The sequence below is a fragment of the Macaca nemestrina genome, chromosome 2 (genome assembly GCF_043159975.1).
Source record: "Macaca nemestrina isolate mMacNem1 chromosome 2, mMacNem.hap1, whole genome shotgun sequence".
NCBI lineage: Eukaryota > Metazoa > Chordata > Mammalia > Primates > Cercopithecidae > Macaca > Macaca nemestrina.
This window is the reverse complement of record NC_092126.1, coordinates 96,819,145-96,843,877: the sequence shown is the minus strand read 5'-3', so window position 1 is coordinate 96,843,877 and position 24,733 is coordinate 96,819,145. Positions and strand designations below refer to the sequence as shown.

Genomic DNA, 24,733 nt, shown 5'->3' with positions numbered 1-24,733 from the left:
ACACCCCTAACTCTCAGCCGCCAGACTCTTCGACTCTCCATTCTGACTCTCAGCGAAGTCTGGTCCCCAGAAAGTTACATACTTGGACTGTATCATAATGCCTTTGAAGAACCAAAGATTTCAAAATCGTTCAGCTCTGATGTTTCTGGATTTTTCATTATTTTTGAGCCATATGCTAGCAGATGGTCACAGCATAAGGACCGTGTCATAGGAGTAACTTCTTTCAGATCTCAACACCATCCAACTTTACCCTGCCAGGTAACCTGGTATGTTTCTTTGTTAGACACCAGGAGCTGATTCTCTCTTTGCCTTGGCTTTAAGAAAGCCTGGCTAAAACGGTGAAACCCCGTCTCTACTAAAAAATACAAAAAACTAGCCGGGCGAGGTGGCGGGCGCCTGTAGTCCCGGCTACTGGGGAGGCTGAGGCAGGAGAATGGCGGGAACCCGGGAGGCGGAGCTTGCAGTGAGCTGAGATCCGGCCACAGCACTCCAGCCTGGGCGACAGAGCGAGACTCCGTCTCAAAAAAAAAAAAAAAAAAAGAAAGCTCTGAGCTCATTTATGCAGTTTTCTTCTGCCCCAAGCCGTCAGAAATAATTATGTCCATTTCCAATTTTTTTTAGACTTTTATGTAACTGTAATCCTTTATCTTGTATGGTTGCAACATTTTTTTTTTTTTTTTGGCAAGAAAGAGAGGAATTAATTTAAACATACCAGTAAGAATCTACACTGTCACCTCATCCCAGTACAAGGAGAACCCTGCCTGAGTACCACGCTTCAAACTCAGAAACACCCACCACAAATACCAAAAGATTTATTGTAGACAATTTTGTTACACAATTATACACATTATGGTACACATCTGAAACATTAACACACATGGAGACTGCTAAATCATTTAATATTTCTTTTGCAAAAAGATAATTTCTTTAGGCTGTCATACCTGTAATAAACAAATCTGTTCTTGTTTGGATCAGATCTTTCTCCCTCCATCCTGGAGATCACACAGTTCACTTTGCTGAAGCAATCTATCCACTTCCCTATCAACCCTGCTTATAGCAGTTCACATATAGACTATTCAAGCCTTATATACTCAACTGCTAAGCCAGTGCATGCCCTATGCCCTACTGAGAATAGATTCCTTCTGCACTTGCAGCCCTCAAGATGCTGAATTAATTTTTGAGACGGTCTCACTCTGTCACCAGGGGTGGAGTGCAGTGGTACAATCTTGGCTCACTGCAACCTCTGCCTCCTGGGTTCAAGTGATTCTCCTGCCTCAGCCTCCTGAGTAGCTGGGATTACAGGCACACACCACTATGCCCGGCTAACTTTTATTATTAGTAGAGATGGGGTTTCACCATGTTGGTCGGGCTGGTCTCGAACTCCTGACCTCAGGTGACCCACCCACCTCGACCTCCCAGAGTGCTGGGATTACAGGCATTAGCCACTGTGACCGGCCCAGATGCTCAACTTAAAAGGCAGAGTTTATTCAGTCACTCCCTGCCTTATCTTCCTGACTCAAACATCTACAGGACCCATGAAAACAGGAATTATGTTGCTTGGGTAAGTTTCTCTGACTCTGACTCACTGACTCTGAGCACACTCAGGGAGAAGGGCCTGAGGCACACGGCCTGGCCCGGGGCCTTTACAAACACTGCAGAAACATTGGCTGACAAATGGTTGCCGATTCTTCTTGCGCAGAACAGGAAACGGATTTCTGACTGAGCATGTGTTCTCTGTTCTGCCTTCCACATAGGCCGTGTTAGGAAGTCTGAGATGGGACGCTTCCAATGGACCCGGCCACCGCTTGCCTTCCTTCTCCTGCCTGCCGCCCCCTCCCATCGAGGGGTCCTCTGCTTGTGGACACAGCCTAATCTCACTGCTTCCGGGCACTGGCATCCCTGTTTCTGGGCACGGGCAGTTACTTCTCCAACTTTAAGGCACTCACTGGTACTTCTTTTAAATACTTTTCTTCTTGGGAAAAACTCCTTAACGGAGAAGAGGATACACAACCCACGGATAGGACAGACCACCCCAGAAGAGCCTGCCGGGGGCTGTTCCCCACTGGCCACTCAGCACGGGGTCAGTAGCAGAAGTTCCTGCAGACCATGCAGATGGCATGGAGCCTGCAATCTGCTTCGCACACAGTGTAACACTGCTACGCTTCTGCCAAGTGTCCGGGGCTGGTGCACGCTGTCTATTCCTAGCATAGTGACAGTTTTCTTGGTTATAATCAAAGCTCTTCCGGACTCCCATTGGGACCTCTCCGTCTCTTGCCACTGCTTTGACAATGGTTCTAGTAATGCTCCTGTGCTCAAAAAAGGAATTCTGCTCAGTCTGCCGTCTCTCAGGCCTTCCTGGTTCTTTGCTCTAGGTATGGCCTCTTCCTATAGCTGACTCACTTGGGCTCAGAGTACAGCCCCTTCACACCAAGGCCAAGCAGGGGAGAGAACCACTTGCTGAAGGCTGAAGCCCAATCTTTCTTCAGGATAACTGCTGGAGCTACTGGTAACTCCAGCCCACAAGATAGTTCAAATCTCTAGCCTGCCACTCCTTTTCTATCTCCTGGGGAGGCGGGCCCAAGGAGCCCCCATGAGCGCACTCAGGGAGAAGGGCCTGAGGCACATGGCCTGGCCCAAGTCTCATGGGGCCTTTACAGAGACTGCAGAAACGCTGACCGACAAAGCACGTATCCACTGACAGCCTCACTCCACACTGAGGAAACAAACTCCTGTCCAATGGATTTCATCTGGAGTGGAGCATGCTGGTGGCACGCGGGAACAGGAGCGGCAATGGTTGGGTAGCCATGACATCCCGAGGCGCACTGGAAACCACCTCCTTCCCGAGCAGCAGGGTCCTCAGTTACAGCTTCGCTGCGCCTTCAAAGCCTGCTTCTCCAGGGCACCTCACTCCGCTCACTGGTCCTCATTCAATATTCCCATGTGTTTGTTTGTGAGGAAATCCAGAAAAGGAATGTTGCAAATGGCCTGGTGAATATTACTCACTGTAATTTCTTTGGGAATCCTGGTCCAAAAAACAAAGGGTGTTACCAGGTGAAATTCTCTCACACGTATCTCATCATTCATTCACTAACTCACCACAGGGACCATCCCAGGCAGAGGCCCCCTGGAGAGGGCTCCTGAGCCACAGACATAGCTTAGGGCCACTCTGGGGTGGGGACTGCCTTCCTAGTCATAGGCATGAGAAGGATGTCAACAAGTTGGTTGAATGATTAGGAAAAAAGATTCTGAGAACTGAGAAAAGAGAAAGAAAACAAAGTGGATGGCAGAACGGAATGACACATTTGTGAGTGAGTCTCAGCAGACCAAAAGCTGAGTCAAAGCACCACAAAACTCTGGGACTGCATTTCCCATCTCCTGGAAAGATGGGAGATGGAGTCACGCCAGGCCAGGCGTGATGTTAATCGTTCCATCAAAAGCACCCAAGTCACTCTACCCCTCCAGAACAGGGAGCACAGAGGTGAGCAGGAGCCACAGGAGGCCCCTGGCTCATTTGTGGGTCCAAGCAGGACAGCGGGCAGCAGGACCGGAACTCTTGGTTCACCTCCTTTTCTCTAAAGACGTCTATGTTGTCTGATATATTCCTGTGAAGCTTCATCTAATATTCCTCTGATTTAGGCCCTTCATGTCCTCAGGCACTTTGCTACAATTTTATAAATTTGTGACATCCTTTAGCATAACGCAATAAAGTAATATTCGTTTCCTCTGAAAGAAAAGCAGATGTGGCCTATCTACCATTCTTTCAGGGCCTAGGAAAAGACTGAAACTCAGTGTCTCAATCGAACACAATGAGAGTCAGCAAAGAGCAGTGGCAAGCCCGGGAGCCTCAGAGCCAGTGAGACCTGAGTCGGAAGTCCAGGTCGCCACTGTATTTTCTGGGAAAGCTGGGTAAGATCACCTTTCAAAGCCCGGTTTCCTGATTTTTAAAAAGGGAATAATAGTTCTGCAATGAAAAACAAGTAAGGTAATACATGCAGTGCTTGGCCCTCATGTCTGACATGTAACGGACACTGTTACCTTTAATTGCAAAGCTAATATTTATTCAACCCTGTAATAAAACAGAGTCCTAGGTGTCTGTGAAGTAATGAGGAGGAGGATATAAACCTCTGAGCAAAGCTGAGTGAGCTTTCACAACCGAGGTTCTCTAAAAATGACAGAGCAGACCCTTGAGTTCATCTGTCTCTAAGAGTGTCCTAAGCACTCTCTCCACCTCCTACTGGATTGATGTAAGTATAAAACACCTTCATGGGTAATTCAACTGTTAGGAAAGAGGTATAAGCCTCACACCACGGACTGCAGAGATAGTAATACCTGTTGTGAGAAGCTGTCTGGTATCCAACTGCCAAAGCCTGTCTCAGGATATCATTCACCAGCTGTTCTGTAGCCTACAACGGAAGGTGCTGTTATTCTTCAAATGGCCATGTGCTTGCTGGCAAGAAGGGACGCATCTAACCCCATCCCTTACCCCAAATGTCTGAAACAACTGCACCTAGGGATTGAAAAGTCCTTAAGAAAAAATTAAAGGTCTCAATAATAGACGATAGTGATAAAGGCCATGTTTCCGGGAAATTATGAATTGGAGTGATTTTCATTAATCAGACATTATTCTACTGATTGATTTATTTATTGAGAGATGGAGTCTCATTCTGTTCCTCAGGCTGCAGTGCAGTGGCACGATCTCGGCTCACTGCAACCTCCGCCTCCTGGGTTCAAGCGATTCTCCTGCCTCAGCCTCCCAAGTAGCTTGGATTACTAGGCAAGCACCACCAAGTCCGGCTAATGTTTTATTTTTAGTAGAGATGGGGTTTCACCATGTTGGCCAGGTTGGTCTCAAACTCCTGATTTCAAGTGATCCGTCCGCCTCGGCCTCCCAAAGTGCTGAGATTACAGGCATGAGCCACCGCGCCCAGCCCTAGACATTGTATTTAAGGAAAGCAGTTGTTACTGAGGTATCCCTATTCTTGGGGAGGATCCACAAGGAAAGGAACTCCTGAGCTAGGATCAGGCTGGGGAAGGAGGCTGCGGCATTTTCATCCCCTTGCCAGGGTCAGGACAGTTGGGCTGTTTGCTGTTGTGACATGTACGGAAAATCGTAGGCTTTGTCTCTGCCACCTCCTGAAGCAACGAGTGCACTGACCACCGCCCCCCAGAATGTCTTAGGAGGCACCTGAAACCACGTGGAAAAATATCTTCAGAGTGACATGAGTACTCAGAGGAAATATAACTTAGTCCATTTAAAAATCAGAAGAAAAAAAACAAAAAGAGAGAAGCCCAAATAAGATGAGAATTTTTTTTTTTTTTTTTTTTTTTGAGACGGAGTCTCGCTCTGTCGCCCGGGCTGGAGTATAGTGGCCGGATCTCAGCTCACTGCAAGCTCCGCCTCCCAGGTTCACGCCATTTTCCTGGGTTCACGCCATTCTCCTGCCTCAGCCTCCCGAGTAGCTGGGATTACAGGCGCCCGCCACCTCGCCCAGCTAGTTTTTTGTATTTTTTAGTAGAGACGGGGTTTCACCGTATTAGCAAGGATGGTCTCGATCTCCTGACCTCGTGATCCACCCGTCTCGGCCTCCCAAAGTGCTGGGATTACAGGCTTGAGCCCCCGCGCCCGGCCAAGATGAGAAATTTTAAAGCATGTTATCTTTGTTCCTTTTCTGTCCTTGCCCCTTACTCCAAACCTCCTGGGATGCAACCACCATTCCTGGCTGGCGGCCCCCGGAAGCACCCACCTTCAGGATCATGTCCTCCACCACGGACGCATACACGTTCCTGTGGAGCGCCACGGGCTGCAGGGTGATCCCAATCTGGAAAAGCAGAAGACAGCCATTTGTTCGTATCGCTGCTTTAAAAACGGCCTCTCTCCAAACAAGCATAACTCTCTGACACCCAAAGAGATGCCTGGTTGGAAGAAGGACTCTGCAAACATGCTGGGCAAAATTCACTGGAAAGGAACACAGAATATGACATCTAGACGAATGTTATCTTGTTTTTCCACATTTCTGGCTGATTTCTAAAATTTGACTATAATCCTACTTTAACTCTCAAATCTCCTTCATGGAAGAACCTGGTTGGGATCTGCCATGAGCTCTGATAAGCGAACACCACTCTGGAAGGTCTGGAATCAAGACTCCAGTGTCCTGTTTGCACTTGGAAACTGCATCTTGCCCATTTTTCATGGCAGCCAATGAAAGCACACTGTCTTTCACCTCAGGCCCTGAGCAACTGACAGATGCTGAAGAGCTGTTAGGCTCCAGCAGGGTGGATAAGTACCTCTCTCCTGTATAATAAGGTAGGTGCATGCCATCTGCACCACAGGCCGGGCACTCAGGACCTATCAACACATCAGGGGAGGATTTTGCACTGACGTGCAACTCAAATATGACACGCCTCATGAGGGAAAGGTGCTTCTACTGGGGCAGATGAGAAAAAATGAGATGAAGAGTAATCAACCATTTCTATCTAGCCAGCTTTGCTTCAAGTCTGCATTCAACAAGCAACCTTTTCACGTGTAATTAGTGTTTCTGCCCAAGGGCTCTGATGCAGGAAGATGGGAGCCCAGAGAGCGCACCTGGGTCAACCAGGCAGAAGGAAGTCAAGCATTTACACCAGCAGAAGAGTGCGGGTCTGAGTCTGGGTCTGTGAGGCTGAACATCTGGGTCTGGGTCTGTGAGGCTGAACGTCTGAATGTCCAGCTCTGAGTCTGTTCTGCTGCATGAACTATTAACACCACAACCCCTACCTTCTGTGTGACATCCCCAATAAATTCAGACCCTGGGGTTGGTGGCAGGTAGAACTTGACCTCCTCTTGTTTCTCTTCCTGCTCCTTCTTGATGTTTATCTTTACTGGCTCAGAGAGGCTGAGGATGTCCACCTCCTCCTCATTCTCGGGTTCCCTTTTCTGGAACTGCTGCAGGTCCTCCAGTTTGCGGCAGAGGTTGTCCGCAGAGGAGAACGATGATGGGCACTCTAAATGAAAGCGAGCAGTGTTAAGACAGCTGTGGGGCCAACGGAAGAGGAGTTTCCATCTCCAAGAGACCCATGGTCTGAGAAAGGGGGAAAAGCATCAGCGGAGCTGACCTTCTTTACAGTTCTAACATTCTATGGATCTATAATAATGACAACTAGTAATTCATGAGGGAGAAAGGCACAAAGACAGGCATCTTGTGTGTGATCTATGTAAAGCAACTGCCATCTAAGACAAAAGAGTACAGAATTCTCACTTTTACCACCAAATACCAGGCCACCCCCGTCCCTCTGAGTATTAAGGACAGACCTGATTTTTCTACATCTCAAATTTGGAAAATTTAGAAATGCAGAGTGAAGAAAATAAAAAGAATCACCCCTATTCTCACTGCTCAGAGAGCAGGACTGTTAACATTTCAATGTATATTATGGGTCCAGTTTCTAATAAGGCGATTTATACAAAGCCTAATCAGGAGTGTGAGGACCTTAAGGCCAGGTCTAGGGCACTGGTGCCCTTCCACTTTCTGGATGAGTGTGTGAGGTCCACACCAGGTACAAGATTTAAGGGCACCCGGCTTCTGCCATTTGGTTTTACTGACTGGGCTCTAACGAGCTCCAGCTGCTCCTCAAGTTATGCTGGATGGCGCTATATCCTGAAAAACCCATTGTTAAGTTGAAAATATCATTTTTTGACTTAGGATATTTTCAACTTACGATGGCCTTATCTGGATGCAATCCCATCAGAAGTCAAGGCCTGTGCTGATGCCTACAGCTTTCAGACCACTGTAAAGTCACAAAATCAAATCACAGGTCAAACCACTGTAGGTCAGGGGCTGTCTGTAATCAGTCAGATTAACAGGAAGCCTAGTACATGCAAGTACTGTACTTTCCACACAGTGTCAGTGAAGCCCGGGGAACATCAATACGGTCTCTGCTCTCCGAGTAGCTTAGACAGCGAAGTCAGACAAGCTCTCATGCTGCTGATATAAAGCGCGGCAGGAGATGAGAGGAGAGGCCATCCTGCATTAGGCTCTCAAGAAGCTTAATGGCAAAAACGGGACTTGCCCCTTTTTTTTGGACACAGTCTTGCGCTGTCACCCAAGCTGGAGAGCAGTGGCATGATTACAGCTCGCTGCAGCCTCAGCCTCTTGGACTCAAACAATCCTCCCGCCTCAGCTTCCCGAGTAGCTGGGACTACAGGCGTGCACCACCATGCCCAGCTAATTTTTGCATTTTTTGTAGAGACAAAGTTTCACCGTGTTGTCCAGGCTAGTCTTGAACTCCTGGGCTCAAACAGTCCTCCTGCCTCAGCCTGCCAAAGTGGGAGGCCACTGAGCCTGGCCCTAAGTCTTAAAGGAACCCCACCTCTGTGCTCCAAGTTTCCTTGGACAGAGAGGCAGAGCTTCTGTTTTCCTACATAAATGGGGCTGGGGGCAGAGAACAACCTTTCTTTTTATTTTATTGAGACAGGGTCTGGCTCTGTTGCCCAGGCTGGAGTGCAGTGGCGTGCTCATGGCTCACCGCAGCCTCAACCCGGGCTCAAGTGATCCCTCTCATCTTAGTCACCCAAGTAGCCGGGACTACAGGCGAGTTACCACACCCAGCTAATTTTTGTATTTTTTTGTACGGACAAGGTCCTGCTATGTTGCCTTGGCTGGTCTCAAACTCCTGGAGGCTTAAGCAATCTTGACTTCTCAAAGTGCTGGGATTACAAGCATAAGCCACTATGCCCGGCCCAACCCTTCTTATTCTTGGTGGTGAAACTCAAAATGCTTCTTCTCCCTACATATCTTTAATCCCTTGGTCCTACATCCCATGGCCCTGCAGCAGTGGTCTGTTTTTGTTGTTGCTGTTTTTTTTTTTTTTTTGAGACAGAGTCTTGCTCTGTAGCCCAGGCTCGAGTACAGTGGTGCAATCTCAGCTCACTGCAACCTCTGCCTCCCTGGTTCAAGCAATTTTCCTGCCTCAGCCTCCCGAGTAGCTGGGACCACAGGCGGGCAGCCACCACGCCTGGCTAATTTTTCGTATTTTTAGTAGAGACGGGGTTTCACTGTGTTAGCCAGGATGGTCTTGAACTCCTGACCTTGTGATCCGCCCGCCCCAGCCTCCCAAAGTGCTGGGATTACAGGCGTGAGCCACCGCGCCTGGCCCAGTAGTCTGTTTTTTTTTTTTTTTTTTTGAGACGGAGTCTGGCTCTGTCGCCCAGGTTGGAGTGCAGTGGCCCGATCTCAGCTCACTGCAAGCTCCACCTCCCGGGTTTACGCCATTCTCCTGCCTCAGCCTCCCGAGTAGCTGGGACTACAGGCGCCCGCCACCTCGCCCGGCTAGTTTTTTGTATTTTTTTTTAGTAGAGACGGGGTTTCACCGTGTTAGCCAGGGTGGTCTTGATTTCCTGACCTCGTGATCCGCCCATCTCGGCCTCCAAAGTGCTGGGATTACAGGCTTGAGCCACCACGCCCGGCCTTTTTTTTTTTTTTTTTTAAATCATAAAACAATTCATTTCACCTGCAACATTACTAGTTTTCACAAGTGCCTCCCACACTGGGTGGCGGCCTCCAAGCTGGGTTTGGAGATAAAGTAACAGATGAGACACAGGCCTCATCTTCACAGAAGGAGCACAGACTTGTCTGGGGCATTGGGGGGTCCTTAAGGTCACAAAAGATGGGGAAGCTGCTTCGATCTGCAGGAAAGGAGATGGATCAGGAGTCTTCAAAGAAGAAATGATGCCGAGCAGGGACTCCGGAGTGAACAGTGTGAGCCTGCTGCATGGCAAGGGCTGGAACGTTTGTCGCTGGGGCACAACACTTGAGATACCTGGGTACCAACAACTCCACGGGGACTGCATGGTCCCAGGGAGGACATGGCAGGAGGTAGGAAATGCTCTTGTTCTCTACAGCACCTCTTCCAAATCCTCACCTCTAAGCGAATGCCCCTAGGCTTCCAGGCCCTCTGGGCCGTGCCACTGAAGGCTTACCAGGCTCGCTGTCGATCTGGGTCAGCACATCTTCGATGGAGTCCCCGTCATTCCTCAGGCTCTCAGGGTCTGGTGGGGTGTAGCCATGACAGCGGCACCAGTGAGCAATGTGCTTGGTTTTGAGGGGAGTCAGGTGGTGAAATCTCGGATTCTTCTCCAGGATTTCTTGTAAGACTTTTCGCATTGTCATTGCTCTTTGCCACTTAAAAAAATTTTTTTTGGAACCATAATCAAATCCTTCCACTTAACACAACTACGTTATCATGCAATCATAAATCACCATCCTAACTTAACCTGTTAGAATTTTTTTTTTTTAAGAAAAAACACCTGATTGTGTTACTCCCCACTTAAAAAAAGGAGAACTTCTACCGGCTCCCTAATGCTTATAACTAAAACAGCAACTCCTAGGTTTGGCCCTTAAAGATTTTTACCTGGTCTCAACCTAGGACCTCCCACTTCCCCTCCTACCCCAACTTTCCCTAAACTGACCACAGCACCTTCCCATTGTAAGGACTCAATACGCAAGTTCATTTAAAATTCTGAAACTCAGAAAAAGAGTTAGAAACTGTGAGGGATGTTTCTACCAGTGAAGGAAAAGAAGGCAGGCCTGAAAGTTGGCTGGATACAGGTCTTTGAAAAATGAGACTTTTTTAACTGAAGAAAATCTTCTGCATCAAATATTTCAACAAAATATGCTGCAATCTGTATCTCTGTTCCCTAAGAAAAGGTTTCTGCAGGCAGCCAGAATGAACAGGCAGACGTGGGTTACCTCAGCGGCTCTCCTTTTTCCAATGTTCCAGCCATAGTACTGCTCCACAGACTTTGCAGAAAAGCAGCTGGCATCTTCACCTAGAATGCACATACCCAGCAAATCCTGAGTAAAGCTCTTACGATTCCAATCACATATCATTTGCTGGAGGCAAGCCAGTCACTTCTTCAGACCTCTTTATTGCATGTATGTTCCTTACTGGGCAAGATGCAGCCTAACACAGGAGGGCGTCTCCTCAGAAGAGAAGGCGTCCTGTCGTGTGTACTCAAAGCAACACACCTTCCTGGGAACTTGGCTTCTTTGGTGGAGAAGGTAATCACTGCCACAGGCTATTGAAGTCTGTGGGACTGGCGCTCCACTAGGAGCCCTGGACCTGCCATTAACTCACAAGGTGGCCATGGTAGATGGTGTCTCACTTTGTTGCCCACAAATCTCAGCTCACTGCAACCTCTGCCTCCCGGTTTCAAGCGATTCTCATGCCTCAGCCTCCCGAGTAGCTGGGACTACAGGCATGCACCACCATGCCTGGCTAATTTTTGTATTTTTAGTAGAGATGGGGTTTCACCATGTTGACCAGGCAGGTCTCAAAGTCCTGATCTCAGGTGATCTGCCCACCTCAACCTCTCAAAGTGCTGGGATTACAGGCGTGAGCCACTGCAACCAGCTTGGTTTTCTTATCTATAAATTGAGAAAGCTGGGAAGATAGTATCTGAACTACCTTCCGGCTCTTGTATTCTGTATTTTTAAGGAGAGAGAAAACTGTGTGTGTGTATGTATGTGTGTGTGTATATATGTGTGTGTGTGTATATATATGTGTGTGTGTGTGTATACACGTGTATATATACACGTATGTATACACGTATGTATATACACGTATATATATACACGTATGTATACACGTATGTATATACACGTATGTATACACGTATGTATACACGTATGTATATACACGTATGTATACACGTATGTATATACACGTATGTATACACGTATGTATATACACGTATGTATACACGTATGTATATACGTATATATATACACGTATGTATATACGTATATATATACACGTATGTATATACACATACACACATACACACACACACACACAAACACGTATATATGAGAGAGATTTTTTTGTTTGAATTTCTTCTGTCAGGCTGGGAAACTGTCATCAAAAGTTTATTCTGAGATACATCAAAATGATCCCCCAAACTTTACCTTGGAAAGAGAGACTACCGCTTTGCTATTACAGTTGGAAAAAATAAGTAGGTGGTCTGTACCTGGCGTACGTGTTCAGAGCCCTACAAATCTGAGTGGCGTGGAGGCTGCCCCTGGCTTCCCTCTGAGTGTGCATAGTGGTCTTGCCCATGAGCACGCTCCTGTGTCCGCAGGCTGCTGGCCCCTCAGCAAGGGTTTTTGATTCTATCAAAACAACTGGGGCTAAGCAGCAATTTACTCAATCTAGCTAACGATGGGAGTGACACAGCACACCACTTTGGGAGGTCTTAAAAACTGTGCATTTCTACAGTGTGCAATACTGAGTTTCAGAAGAAAGATGAATGGTCTTAGAGTCAAACAGAACCAGGTTTGTATCCTGTTTCACCACTCATGGCTCTGTGATCTCAAGCAAGTTATTCAACCCTGTTTATCCTCAGTTTCCTCATCTGTAAATGCAGATGACACCAGCTACCACACAGGAGGCTGGGATTATATGAGACAGTGAATGTACCCAGCCTGCACAGGACCTGGTACACTGCAGGCAAACACTAAATGCTTTCCTCACTCATAAACGCCAAATGCTAATACAGAGTTTTAACTGCATACAAAACAATTTATGATTTACATATGAAAAATGTAAAACATTCCTTCTAAAGAACAACACAGTAAAAAGAATAAAAAACTAACTGCATATGAATTCTAAAACCCTTGCAAATGAGCTGTATCTCTAGCTGAAACCTTATAAGGTAACTGCCATTATCAATATTAATTTACAAACCCAAGTGATTTCAGTTGACTCAATACCTTAAATTCACGGCTTTAAAAAATGCACCCCTATATTCAGTGTAATTGTCTTACTTTTTGCAGTGATTAATGGAATCTTCTTTACTACTGCTGTTAAGAGTTGCTGGATAGTCTCTAAATGGTCTATCCTGAGAGGGATAAAAAAAAAAATAAGGCAATAAATTAAATACATGTAGCAGTTTCTATAGCCATATATATGCCATATACTTAATGGATATATTCCATTCTGAGGGAATTATAATGTAAAAACATCATATTAACATGTCTTTCCTTCCATAGATTACCTTCTTTGTAAAGGAAAGGTGTTCTATGCTTAAAAAGAAAATGTCAAGACTAAATAAGATCCCAGGAATGGAAGATTATGCGCGTATTACAGACAGTTAATCTACACCTTAAAATTAAATAGCAATATAATCTTTTTGCAATGTGACTGCTACTAGGGGAGAAAAATTCTGTATGCCCATCTTAGGGTTATTACAGTTCACGCCTCCATCTACCATATTAAAGGGCTAAGTTTCTATTGTCCCCAGCGGTTTGAGATACTTAAAAGTAGCTGGTCAGAAGTGGCTTCCTGATTTAGAAATTACGAAACCTCAGAGAGCATTTTAGAAGCAGCAAAGAGTGTGTATAGCCCATGAAGAGGCAGCTAAGATTAGGCAGGCGTGTGGACACCCAGTCACAAAGCACGTATACACCTGAGTGATGGCAACAGGAGAAATTTTGCACCCAGGGGCTCAGCAGAGAAAGCCCACGTTGGCAACCTCAACTGAAGGGAGGTCTAATCCCATCTGAGGCTTCTAAGGCTACAAATCAAGTGCCACCTCCAGTCACACCACTGTATAAAATGATGACCCTCAGCTGTGCATCACTTGTCCACTACACAGGCACAGACAGTTCCTCCCATCAAGGGCTTAGAGCTACACACACAACTCTGCACATACTCAGCTGTCACAGGTGTGACAAACACCCAAAGCGGAATTCCTTTAGGAAAGATTGGAAGAATTACTTAATGACATAGTTTCCCAGCTCAGAACTTTCTTCTGTTTTCACTGCTGTCTGACCCTCCTGAGAGAGGCAGCTCGGCCCAGGTGTTTCTGGTTCAGTCTTCACTACAAGGCAAGAGCAACAAAGAGGCAGCTGTTAGGGGTTAGCAGTGGAAGGACATGTGCAGGCACAAACAAAGCTCCTGCAGTGAAGCTCAGCAAGGAAACTGCCACTCCAGCTGTTGTGGGGACACAGCCAGGGGACTGAGATGGCTCCTATCATCCCAGGGTCATCAGACAAGGGAAGAACTGTTAGCCTGGGTCTCAGGGGGGACAACTCCAGCCTCATGACAGGGCGGGGGCAATAAAATGGCTCCTCAGATATTTCTTAAAGGGCCACCCATACTGCTGTGTAAGATCCCTCACCCCCTCCCCACACATGTGATTTAACAATGCTACATTGAAGTACAATGCTGGTTTGTTCTAAGTTCTAATATTGTGACCTTTCCAATATCATCTCTCCAGCTAGTTTATCAACTTGCAGCATTATCTTAGCGTTCTGAGACACAAGGCAGAAAGCGAAAATCAGATCGCCTGTGCTTGGACACTGATGTTATCAATGTCAGCGTGTTGCTCTAATCCACCGTGCTATCCTGATCTACTCTTGTGGGCGGAAATGTCTCCCACTGCCAGCTCGCCAAAGTCTGGCCCCTACCTAAACCTCCTTTACCACAACTATACTCCCCAAATGAGTCCCTCTAACTTGCCACTTCTCCAAAGGGGAAGCTGAGTCTTTGTCTCTCCTGTGCCCTTAATCTGGCATACCCCTTGACTCCCCACAGCTAAAAAACCTCTACTCTTTTAAAGTCCAGGTTATAATCCATGGTCAATACAAAGTCTTGCCCTTCTCCACACCCCCTGCCAACCCTGATCAGACATCCCAAACTGCAATATTTCAGCAATCATTTCCCTGGCCACATGTCTTGTGTTTATCAATGATTGCTTGCTGTCTACAGCAATTCTTTTCAACCTTATTATAAATTTATTAAAGGGTAGAAATGATCCTTTATACATCTCTGTGTTTCCCTCAATGTTAAGTCTACCATATGAGTATTTAGGACACATTTGCCAAGTGGTTGATTTGCAAATGCTGAAAATTCAAAAGATTCAGATTATGGTAATGTCCTGCATAAAACTTCTGGACATCAGAAGAGAACGTGAACGACAACAAAAAAGATAAACAACAAAACTTCTGGACAAGAACTCTGTGAGATCCTATGTACCTTTTGCAACAGCTGCTGGAGCAGAGCTGGGGACAACTGGAGTTGGGGCAGCTACAGGCAGAATGGCAGGTGGCTTGCTGGTAGAAAATGACTGAACCACTAAAGGGAGAAAAGGAGGGAGGGATATAACAAATACAGAGATTATTTTTAATGAAGGTGATCTAACTCCCAGGTGATAACCCCACATGAGACGAACAGCACACAGACAACTTGAGGACAACAGGAATTGCAAAGTCCCTTTTTACTAGTGGGTGATTATTAGGTATGAGGGTAACTGAGGTATATCTTCAACTGTAGAAACAGGAGCCTGTCACTAAACTAAGAAAGTAACAAGCCAGGCCAGGCACAGTGGCTCACGCCTGTAATCCCAGTACTTTGGGGGGCCAAGGCAGGTGGATCTTCTGAGGTCAGGAGTTCAAGACCAGACTGGGCAACATGGTGAAACCCCGTCTTTACTAAAAAAATACAAAAATTAGCCAGCTACTCAGGAGACTGAGGCATGAGAACTGCTTGAACCCAGGAGGCGGAGGTTGCAGTGAGCCGAGATCTTGCCACTGCACTCCACCCTTGGCGACAGAGCAAAACTCTGTTTCAAAAAAAAAAGGAAAGGAAAACAACAATCCAATTAATGTAAATTCTTATAAACACTTAAAATATTCCCCCTTCAACTCAACTTTAGATAAGGGCAGCTATTTAGAAGCCAACGAACATTTGGGTTTTGAGTCCTGGCATTGGAGCCCTAGCATTCAAGGTGCAGGGAGTACCGTGATAGCTGAAGGGTGGTTGTACATGGGCAGAGCAGTCACCACCTGGTAAATGCTGAGATACGTGGAAGCGGCCACAGCACAGAGGCCCGTGGGCAAGGCACTCACCTTTATTCACAGGCATCAGGATCGTCTGCACCCCTCCAGACGTGTTTACACTGAGTGGTTTGAGCTGGCTGGGAATCGTCAGGACTGCCTGCTGGGGACTGGCTTGGCTGGAGTGAATCTTTAACAGTCCTAGAACAAATTGGAAGACAAGGCCACGTTGAAGGTCAGGTGCTTCGGGAAAGTCCCTTATCCTCTGTGCCACCCATATTTTGTCATGGAGGAAGTTACCTTCCAGTAAACAAAAGAGCGAGAAGCAGGAGGCAACGGATGCTGTGGATTTCGCAATAAAACATCGGCATGACAATAATTGTTTATTTATTTACTTTTTGAGATGGAGTCTCGCTGTGTCGCCCAGGCTGACACGATCTTGGCTTACTGCAACCTCTGCCTCCCAGGTTCAAGTGATTTTCCTGCCTTGGCCTCCCAAAGTGCTAGGATTACAGACATGAGCCACCGTGCCCAGCCCCTATTTATTTTTATTTTTAGAGACAGGCTGTCGCCCAGGTTGAAAAGTGCAATGGTACGATCATAGCTCATTGTAACCTTGAACTCCTGGGCTCAAGCGATCCTCCTGTCTCAGCTTCCAGAGTAGCTGGGACTACAGGCATGCCATGACACACAGCTAATTTTTAATTTGTTTCTGTAGAGATGGGGTCTTGCTTTGTTGCCCAGGCTGGTCTTGAAACTCCTGGCCTCGGGCGATTCTCCCACCACGGCTTCCCAAAGCACTGGGATTTTTTTTTTTTTTTTGAGTCGCATCTCGCTCTGTCGCCCAGGCTGGAGTGCAATGGTGCCATCTTGGCTCACTGCAACCTCCATCTCCAAGGTTCAAGCGATTCTCCTGCCTAGGCCTCCTGAGTAGCTGGGATTACAGGCACGTGCCACCACGCCCAGCTAATTTTTGTATTTTTAGTAGAGACGGGGTTTCACCATGTTGGCCAGGCTGGTCTCGAACTCCTAACCTCAAGTGATCCACTCACCTCAGCCTCTCAGCTGGGATTACAGGCATGAGCCACCGCACCTGGCCAGCAATGGGATTATAGATGTGAACCACTGTGCCTGGCCATAATGATGGAAAGTATCCTTGTACCACAACCATGAAGTAACATATTTTTGCTAGTAAAAAGGATAAAAAGTCACCCAAAATCCTACCGCAGAGATAATCAATACTAATGTTTTCAGATAGTACTCTTCCATGTTTGTTTTCTATGACAATTTGTTTTGCACATAGCTCTGATGTGTACAAAATTTTGGATTTTGTATACAGTTCTAGATATAAAATTCTGTGTTTTGATGTCAAACATTGTCATTATCCTACTTAAAAACCTATGCTGGCTCCTGACTGCCTAAAACATATTTCCAAAATTAGCTTCAAGCATTCAAGGTCCATTTTAATCTGGTCCCAATGTATGCACATCTCCTTCCCACTGTCCCTACGTATCTAGTATGTCCATCTGTCTACACACCACACCTCATCATTTCCTAGCTCTGTGCAGCCCTTGTTTTTCAAACATCAGATGTTCTCTATGGTTTTAGAAAGGATCACTTTCTCTCATTTTATTTTAAAGGTGATTTCCATATTCCCATTTCCATGTAAAACTGTTCTAGGCATTCAGAGGGCCACTTAAAAAATCACAAAGGGCCCTTACTGTGAAGGAGTATACAAGGCACAAACAATACAAACACGTTTTAAGAAATACTTAAAAACAGTGGTCAGGCATGGTGGCTCACGCCTGTAATCCCAGCACCTTGGGAGGGCGAGGCAGCTGGACCACCTGAGGTCAGGAGTTCGAGACCAGCCTGGCCAACATGGTGAAACCCTGTCTCTACCAAAAATACAAAAAAAATAGCCGGGCATGATGGCAGGCGCCTGTTAAACAAGCTACTTGGGAGGCTGAAGCAGGAAAACCACTTGAACTCGGGAGGCGGAGGTTTCAGTAAGCCAAGATTCACGCCACTGCACTCCAGCCTGGGCAATAAGAGCAGAAACTCCGTCGCGGAAAAAAAAAAAAAACACCCAGCATCAGGAGCTAAAGATACTTTAAGGCATCGGAAAGCAGCTGGTCTGAGCTAAGGAAAGGAATAATCTTAAATACTTTCTAGAACAAGGCCTTAAATAAACAAAATCTTTCTTTGGAATAGAAGAGTGTTAAATCAGTCAGGTAGTAATACTTCCTGAGACATGATGTTGAGGAGTTTAACAACGATCTGAAGTTTCCATATTTTTATGCATGCTGACCAGCTGACAAGTTAAAAAGTACTAAAAGGCTTATATAAACATAGCCAACTCCCATTCCACCTCCTTATTTTCATCTAGTTCCCTGCTGGTATCTACTTTAATCCCTTTTGGTTCTTTTTATTAATATTTATCTCAGTATATGTAAAAGAATGTGTAGGGCCAGGTGCAGCGGCTTACACCTGTAACCCCAGCACTTTGGGAGGCCAAGAAGGGAGGACTGGTTGAGGCCAGGAGTTTGAGACCAGCCTAGGCAACAAAGCAAGACCCTGTCTCTAAAAAAAAAACAAACAAAATTAGTCCCGTGTAGTGGCATGCCCCTGTAATGCCAGCCACTTGGGAGGCTGAGGTGGGAGGACAGCCTGAACCCAGGAGTTCAGAGGCTACAATGAGCTATGATCACGCCCCTGCACTCCAGCCTGGATAACACAGCAAGACCCTGCTCTAACAATAAAACAAAAATAATTTAAAAAGGAATGTATTCATTATAGGCCTTGATTCATCAATTTTTAATTTTACCTACTGATTTACTATTAGGGTAGTTGGTTTTGTTTTTTTTGTTTTGCTTTGTTTTGTTTTTTTGTTGAGACACTGTCTTGCTGTCACCCAGGCTGGAGTGCAGTGATGCAAGTGATCATGGCTCACTGCAACCTCGACCTCCTAGGGTGAAGTGATCCTCCCACCTCAGCCTCCCGAGTAGCTGGGACTACAGGCACAACTACCACACCCAGCTAATTTTTTTTTTTAAGAGATGGGGTCTTGCAGCATTGCCCAGGCTTCTCTCAAACTCCCAGGCTCAAGAGATCCGCTTGCCTTGGCCTCCCAAACTGCTGAGATTACAGTTGTAAGCCACAGCAGCTGGCCCCTAGATGGGGTCTTCAGTGGCTTCCCCCAGAGTCAAAGTCAAATCTAGCCCCTAGATGGGGCCCAGAAAAGGTATAAAAAGTTCCCCCTTTAAGGCACTTATATACCCTTTCTTCCCTATACAGATATTCTCTTACAATGGTTGATTGGAGTTTTTTACTTTGGCATAGTATGAAAGTCACAGGCACTCAGTAGAAACTGTACCTCTCTTGTGATGCTGGGCAGTGGCAGTGAGCCACAGTCCCCGGCCAGTCATGCATTTTTTTCCATTTAGAATATTTTCACCTTACGGCCAGGTGTGGTGGCTCACGCCTGTAATCCCAGCACTTTCGGAGGCCAAGGTAGGCAGATCATGAGGTCAGGATATGAAGACCATCCTGGCTAACACTGTGGAACCCTGTCTCTACTACAACTACAAAAAATTAGCCGGGCATGGTGGCAGGTGCCTGTAGTCCCAGCTACTTGGGAGGCTGAGGCAGGAGAATGGTGTGAACCCGGGAGGCAGAGCTTGCAGTAAGCCAAGATCGCACCACTGCACTCCAGCCTGGGTGACAGAGCGCGACTCCGTCTCAAAAAAAAAAAAATTTTTTCACCTTACAACAGCTGACTGGGACTAACCCCATCCCATATTTCAGGAATGTCTTTGGAGAGGGTACACAGGAAATACATTTCAAACTTTGCCTGTCAGAAATAGTTTTACCCTCACTCTGTAATGAGCTCCTTAACTAGAGAATTCTAGACTGAAAGTAATGTTCTTGCATTTTGAAAAGCAGTAGTATGCTAGCTTCTAGCACTGCCACTGAGAAGCTCAATGATAATGTAATTTCTGAAATTTTCAATTTCTTTACCCTGTGCCTTTTGAAACTGGCAGTTCATGCCCTTCACTTCTGGGAAAGATCCTTGTCTGGCCAGAGCTCCCTAATACATCACTAAATTTTCTTTCTTAGTATCTACTTCCTGGTCCATTCCCTGCTTCCACCTCATGCCCCAGAGCTTACTGTCAATACTACACCAATGATCCTGTTAAAAGGTAAGGCAGATCATATTCCACCTTAGCTTAAAACCCTTCAGTGGCTTCCCCCAGAGTCAAAGTTCCAACACCCCACACAGGCCCTGTATGCTCTGACGGAATCTTCTCGTGCTCTCTCCCTTGCTCATGCAGCTTCTGTCCCAACGAGACCTTAACGCAGTTTATGATGCACACAAAAAACTTAATTGAAAAACTGCTAGATATAAGTAGGAAACAGTTTGATCCTTTTATGAAAATGTGGGCTGGGTGCAGTGGCTCACGCCTGCAATCCTAGCACTTTGGGAGGCCGAGGTGGGTGGATCACCTGAGGTCGGGAGTTCGAGACCAGCCTGATCAACATGGTGAAACCCCATCTCTACTAAAAATACAAAAATCAGTGGGATGTGGTGGCACATGCCTGTAATCCCAGCTACTCAAGAGGCTGACACAGGAGAATCGCTGGAACTCAGAAGGCAGAGGTTGCAGTGAGCCAAGATTGTTCCACTGCATTCCAGCCTGGGCGACAAGAACAAAATTCCGTCTCAAAAAAAGAAAGAAAGAAAATGTGATATGGAAAGTTCCAGCAGCAGCAGCATCTTAGGAAACTAGAATTTACAGCAGGGAGACTTCATCTACTACATGCCAAAAACATGATCAGAAAAGAGACAAGGGAAGGGCATTCATTATTATAATAATTCCTTTTATTTCTACAATTTCTACTCCAGTGTCCAACACAGGGCCTCAAATAAAACATTCAGTTAGTAGAGAACAAGCACTCCCTATACTAGAAGTTGGTCGATTTTAACAGGGAGGTAGAAATCAAGAGAAAAATATAATCAGCCTTAATTTTTTGTTCTCTATCCAAAAAACAAGACATGAGGGGCTTGGTGTGGAGCCACATATGAATGAAGTAATAATAGTAATAACAACAACATCCACAGCCTCTTATCCAAAGGCAGTAAGGGGTGTGTCTGCACGCGTGTGTGCATGCGTGCGTGTGTGTGTGTATCTCGGTGATATTCAGTTTTTCCGGTAGACCAGTGCCAGCCGTATGCTGGCTGGTATCAATCTGCAACAAGATAATAGAGTAGAAACTTTAACAGTTTGATAGTGCTGCGACATTTTAATTATATTTTACAGAAGTATCTATCTGTACCAGATCGTAGAAAAACAAAACCAAAACTGATCATTCAAGTTTGAGAAGCAAAGCCGTATATATTATCAGCTTTCTGGCAGCTGAGACAGTATGATGTAATCAAACACATCAATATTCTATGGCAAAACACACAAATATTCACATTAAATAATATAAACATGCTGTCAATGGAGGTCTAATTGTGCCCCAAAATTAGTTATAAAAAATAAAATCTCTGGCCAGGCATGGTGGCTCATGCCTGTAATCCCAGCACTTTGGGAGGCCGAGGCAGGTGGATCACCTGAGGTCAGGAGTTCAAGACCAGCCTGGCCAACCTGGTAAAACCGTCTCTACAAAAATTAGCCAGGCATGATGGCAGGTGCCTTTAATCCCAGCTACTCGAGAAGCTGAGGCAGGAGAATTGCTTGAATCCGGGAGGCAGAGATTGCAGTGAGCAGAGATCATGCCACTGCACTCCAGCCTGGGCGACAGAGCAAGACTCCATCAAAATAATAATAATAATAATAACAACAACAACAATAATAATATAATACAATACAATATAATCTTGCAGCCATAAAAAAGAATGAGTTCATGTCCTTTGCAGGGATATGGATGAAGCTGGAAACCATCATTCTCATCAGCAAACTAACACAGGAACAGAAAACCAAATACCACATGTTCTCACTCGTAAGTGGGAACTGAACAATGAGAACAGTTGGACACAGGGAGGGGAACATCACATACCGGGGCCTGTCGGGGGGTGCAGGGCAAGAAGAGGGAGAGCATTAGGACAAATATCTAATGTATGCAGGGCTTAAAACCTACATGATGGGTTGACAGGTGCAGCAAACCACCATGGCACATGTACACTTATGTAACAAACCTGGACGTTCTGCACATGCATCCCAGAACTTAAAGTAAAATTTAAAAAAATAAAATCTTTGGTTTTCACAGCTTTTGGGATTTTAGAATTGCAGATAAAGGATTATGGACTAACAACAAAAACGATGACACATGATAATGGCAGAGGCAATTGTTTATAATGGCCACTATACACCAGACAGTATTCTAAGCACAGATATATTATATATTACTAACCCATTTAAACCTCTCGACTTCATGAAGTAGGTATTATTATCAATCTCATTTACAGCTGAGAAACTGAAGCAAATCACTTCCACTAGCCCATCTGGTCTTAGGACGCGTGCTCTCTGTTACTCAGAAGCAAAAGGTACACTTTTCTGAGGCCCTCTAGTGCAGGCACAAAGACACCATAGCTGTTACCGGATCTCCAGCCTATCATTCTAACACTAGCTAACATAATAACTAATGTTAAAAATTATGATTTGGAGTCACCAAGGCTAAGATATATTTTATATACTTTGTTTATGAAAGCAAAGAAAGCTATACATTTTATAGTGAATTCTATTCAACACTGATTATAGGAAAAAAGAAATTAGTACTTTAAGGAAAGCAAACTCTTGGCTCTCTGCAAAATTACATTATAAAAAAAGCTAAAATACCTAGTAGGGTTCTGCGTGGCTAAGGTTTTATTATATCATTCAAAAATTCAAATAGTAACTTTCAAATGATAATTTAAAGTCTCAGACAAAATCTGATATGTAGATTTTTAAACAAAAATAATTTATCTAAAAAGTAGCTGTTCAAAAAATGCTGCTGGATTAATTACTTTTAACAATTTATTATACAAAATATTGCTTAAGACCCTCCAAAAAATAGCTGGGCACAGTGGCTCACGCCTATAGTCCCAGCACCTGAGCTCAGGAGTTTGAGACCAGCCTGGACAACATGGTGAAACCCCATCTCTACCAAAAACACAAAAAATTAGCTGGGTGTGATGTGTGCCTGTGGTCCCAGACACTCAAGAGGCTCAGGTGGGAGGATGGCTTGAGCCTGGAAGGCAGAGGTTGCAGTGAGTCAAGAAACTGTGATATTGCGCTCTAGCTTTGGCAACAGAGTGAGATGCTATCTCAAACAAACAAACAAACGAACAAGATCTTCCAAAAATATTCTAGCCCTATGACAGAAAAGAGGGAGAAATAATATCACAATGAAACTCACCTGATACTGTGGCTTTCCCAGAGATGGGGTTTGGTGTGGGCACGAGGGACGTGGCGCTGACGACGGTGGGGGTGGCAGCCTTGCAGGTTCCCACAGTGGTCTGGCTCACACACACTTGCGGCTGCCCAGAAGTTTTCGTTACAGAACTGACCGTAGATGAAGACATGGGAGCCATTCCCTCAGACTGCTCACCCATGGGGCCAGAAACAACACAATTCAGGAAGGAAGTAGAGTGAGTGACTAAGAGCAGTGATGGCCACACAGCACACACACTAAGTATCATCTATTAGGTGTTAGTGACTACTTAGTAAATGCCATACCATTTAAAAAAGATTACTTCTGTAGTTCAATGGTTCCTGTACTTTTACATTTCATGGACCAAGAAAATTTAAAAAACGTAAAACAAGGAAGTATCATAGGGTGATCATATTTTTTAAATTCACCACCTATTATATCCCTTTATATATATATATATATATATATTTTTTTTTTTTTTTTTTTTTTTTTTTTTTGAGACAGAGTCTCGCTCTGTCGCCCAGGCTGGAGTGCAGTGGCGCGATCTCCGCTCACTGCAAGCTCCGCTGCCTCCTGGGTTCACGCCATTCTCCTACCTCAGCCTCCCTAGAAGCTGGGACTACAGGTGCCCGCCACCACACCCGGCTAATTTTTTTGTATTTTTTTTAGTAGAGATGGGGTTTCACCGTGTTCGCCAGGATGGTCTCGATCTCCTGACCTCGTGATCCGCCCGCCTCAGCCTCCCAAAGTGCTGGGATTACAGGCGTGAGCCACTGCGCCTGGCCTATATCCCTTTATAAAAGGCAATTTCATCACCAAAAAATTAGGAGGACATATTCTCAGAATATACACATGGACTAAAAATGAGCTTTATTAAGAATACGTGACAATGTTTAAAGTCTGTCACTTCATTCAACAAACATCTACTGCATGGCCGGCATAATGGTTAAGTGCTAAGGCTCTGAGATAAAAGCTACCACGGAAACAGTCACCTAAGTATGATGATGCCATGGCAAGCACAGGCAAATGTCACCAATACAACCAAGAAAAAAGGTACTGCTTCTGCCTAGGAATAGAAAGGGGAGGGTACAGGGAACAGCTTCAGGTAAAACATCAGGCACTTTAGGGGAATCTTCCAGATTCAAGACAGAGAAAGGGAGAGATGCCAGGGTTTCTTGGCAAAGGAGAGTATGTAGAAAGTTGGTGAGGCATGAAAGAACACTGTATGTTCAAGGAACTGCAAAGCAGAGTGGTATGACTCGTGAAGAGGCACAGGAGGAGAAGCAGCAGCTGCAGGAGATGAAGCTTGAGAAGTCAAGTCACATCATTCAAGTCTGTGGGCTTCCAAGACAGCTGAGAGATGGTTTTTCAATAAATGTTTCTAGGCCAACTGGATATTTACATTAAAAAGAATAAAGTTTGGTGTCTACCTCACACCATGTACAAAAATTAATTCGAGTGGCTGGGCACGGTGGCTTATGCCTATGGGAGGCCAAGGCGGATGAATC

At 45.5% G+C, this 24,733-nt stretch overlaps 1 protein-coding gene across 15 annotated transcripts in view; it reads right to left on the bottom strand.

Annotated features, from left to right (window-relative positions):
- Positions 1–1,896: 1,896 nt before the first annotated feature.
- Positions 1,897–24,733, bottom strand: part of LOC105480599 (kelch-like protein 24) — a 176,217-nt gene continuing 153,380 nt past the window's right edge. For 13 of the 15 annotated variants that reach the window (XM_071091344.1, XM_071091346.1, XM_071091343.1 and 10 more), the window contains 11 exons: positions 23,211–23,394; positions 15,882–16,010; positions 15,010–15,108; positions 13,750–13,852; positions 12,798–12,871; positions 10,722–10,801; positions 9,953–10,154; positions 6,755–6,981; positions 5,745–5,819; positions 4,330–4,403; positions 1,897–3,022 (listed from right to left, as the gene is read on the bottom strand). In XM_071091344.1, coding sequence (XP_070947445.1) covers positions 2,914–3,022; positions 4,330–4,403; positions 5,745–5,819; positions 6,755–6,981; positions 9,953–10,154; positions 10,722–10,801; positions 12,798–12,871; positions 13,750–13,852; positions 15,010–15,108; positions 15,882–16,010; positions 23,211–23,394 — 1,356 coding nt within the window. In that variant the 3' untranslated portion in view covers positions 1,897–2,913. The other 2 variants (XM_071091355.1, XM_071091351.1) reach the window with 2 other exon arrangements.